This window comes from Camelina sativa, chromosome 14, assembly GCF_000633955.1.
Source record: "Camelina sativa cultivar DH55 chromosome 14, Cs, whole genome shotgun sequence".
NCBI lineage: Eukaryota > Viridiplantae > Streptophyta > Magnoliopsida > Brassicales > Brassicaceae > Camelina > Camelina sativa.
Genome location: NC_025698.1, coordinates 24,208,304 through 24,210,480, shown reverse-complemented (window position 1 = coordinate 24,210,480; position 2,177 = coordinate 24,208,304). Strand labels below are relative to the sequence as shown.

Genomic DNA, 2,177 nt, shown 5'->3' with positions numbered 1-2,177 from the left:
AGTGGAACATTTGGAAATGATGCCACCTATTCAGGATATAGGATGTGAGCAGTCTTTACCATCAGTTTCCCAGAAACCTCTTTTCTGGCCGTCAGGAGGGAAGCTTACTTTCAGTTGGATTTGTGATGTAATGTTGGGGTTTGATTGGTCGTCGAGGAATCTCCCACCTTGTGAATTTTCAAGTGTTCTGCCTTTTCATGTCTTGGATGAGCTGGTTCTCTCTGCTTCCAAAATCCTGAAAAAAGAGCCAAACTGCGTTAGGATTGAGAGTGACAAAGCAAAGGTCGTTGTGGTTGGAGATCTACATGGGCAGCTACATGATTTGTTGTTCCTCATGCAGGATGCAGGATTTCCTAATGGTGATGCAGGACTCCCGAATGGTGATCAGTTCTATGTGTTCAATGGGAATTATGTAAACAAAGGAGCTTGGGGTTTAGAAACCTTCTTGCTTCTTTTATCATGGAAGGTAATCTTATTATCTTTAAATTTGTGTCTTTGGAGCAGAATCTGCTATTATACAGCTAGACTAGTCATGCCACAACACATTTTAATAGCAGGCGCTTCATCTTTTTGCTAGGTGTTACTACCGGAAAGAGTATATCTTCTACGTGGCGGTCACGAGAGCGGAAGTTGTTCACAACTGTATGGATTTAAAAATGAAGTACTTACCAAGTATGGTGATAAAGGAGCTTCTGTCTACAAGAAGTGCTTGGAATGCTTTCAGTTACTTCCTTTGGCTTCTGTGATTGCTGGGAAGGTATTCACAGCTCATGGAGGTCTTTTTCGTGATGTATCAAGATTTCTCTCGGACAAGCAAGAACGAAGCAGAAAACGCAAGCGAGCTCAGAAAAAACAAACAGATAATAGTGTCCTTGAGACTGAAAACAGATCAGAGTCCTTGTCTCTTGGCTCGTTGAAGGATTTATTGAAAGTGAAAAGGCGTGTTATAGATCCTCCTACTGGAGGTTCAAATTTGATTCCTGGTGACATTCTTTGGTCAGATCCATCACAAGACAACGGCCTCTTTCCTAACAAAGAGAGAGGGATCGGTTTGTTATGGGGTCCTGATTGCACCGCAAAGTTCCTACAAGACAATGATCTAAAGGTTAGATTGATTAGTTTAGTATATATAATAAATTGTCAGAAAGATTGCAGCTATAAGCATTGAGAATTAGATAGCAGAACTGAGTGGGGAATCAACCAAATGCGTTAGGATATAATCAGAACAATTTCGTTATTCAGCTTCACGATGTTATTTCTTTGTATGGCAGTTGATCATCAGAGGGAAGGGATCCCCTGACGAAAGGGCTAAACGAGATGATCTTGCACCAATGGACGGAGGATATGCAAAAGACCATGAAGGGCTTATAACTTTGTTCAGTGCTCCTGATCATCCTCAGTTTCAGGTATGGTCTATCTGATATTCGTATTGGCTATCTTCAACCTGTAGTAAGCTCTTCAACAAAACGGCTAATAGAATATCTCATATCTTCTTGATGTTGTATGTGTTGTATCTGTTGTCTCGTATGCAGAACACAGAGGAGAGACACAACAACAAAGCAGCTTACATAATTTTACAAATCCCCGAATGTGAGGAGCTTAAATTTCAACCGCTTGAAGCAGTATCTCCGAGACCAAAGGTAGTTCTACAGTTAATTACGAGAATCCTAATTTTAATATCTCTTAATTTTATTCTTGATATGTTCTGACATCCGCAGGCTGAGGCGTACTACGATTATAGAAGCCTGATTCATTCACCCAGCAATTTAGTACACAATATTACTAATTCTGTTGACTCACCTTCCACCGCGCCTCATGACAAAGATAGTTTAATATCTTCTGAAAATATGGAATATAAGTCCATGGATCTCTCTGAACAGATGGAAGTGGATGAAAGAGATGATGTCGATTCCAAGTGCTCAGAATCTAGAACTGATGAAGTTACAGCTTTTGGATCTCTAGCCTCTAGTGATAAAGATATGGTTGATTCTTCAGAGAATACTGAAAATGGTTCCAAAGAAGCTGACCATTCCGAATCTTGTACTCTTAAAGTTACTGATCTGGAACCGCAGTCAGCTTGTGATCTGTATGTGCCTGATTCTGGAGAATTCCTAGAAACTCGGACAGAAAAGGTTGCGGATATTGAACCAATGTCAGTTGATGAAATTGCTGGTGAG

At 40.4% G+C, this 2,177-nt stretch overlaps 1 protein-coding gene across 6 annotated transcripts in view; it reads left to right on the top strand.

Moving 5' to 3' along the window:
- LOC104743939 (serine/threonine-protein phosphatase 7 long form homolog) overlaps positions 1 to 2,177 on the top strand; it is a 37,287-nt gene that overhangs the window by 32,609 nt on the left and 2,501 nt on the right. For 5 of the 6 annotated variants that reach the window (XM_019235918.1, XM_019235917.1, XM_019235915.1 and 2 more), the window contains 5 exons: positions 9 to 466; positions 578 to 1,105; positions 1,272 to 1,406; positions 1,533 to 1,640; positions 1,719 to 1,824. In XM_019235918.1, the coding sequence (XP_019091463.1) occupies positions 9 to 466; positions 578 to 1,105; positions 1,272 to 1,406; positions 1,533 to 1,640; positions 1,719 to 1,824 (1,335 nt within the window). Of the gene's footprint in view, positions 1 to 8; positions 467 to 577; positions 1,106 to 1,271; positions 1,407 to 1,532; positions 1,641 to 1,718; positions 2,173 to 2,177 lie in introns of all 6 variants that reach the window. The other variant, XM_019235916.1, reaches the window with a different exon arrangement.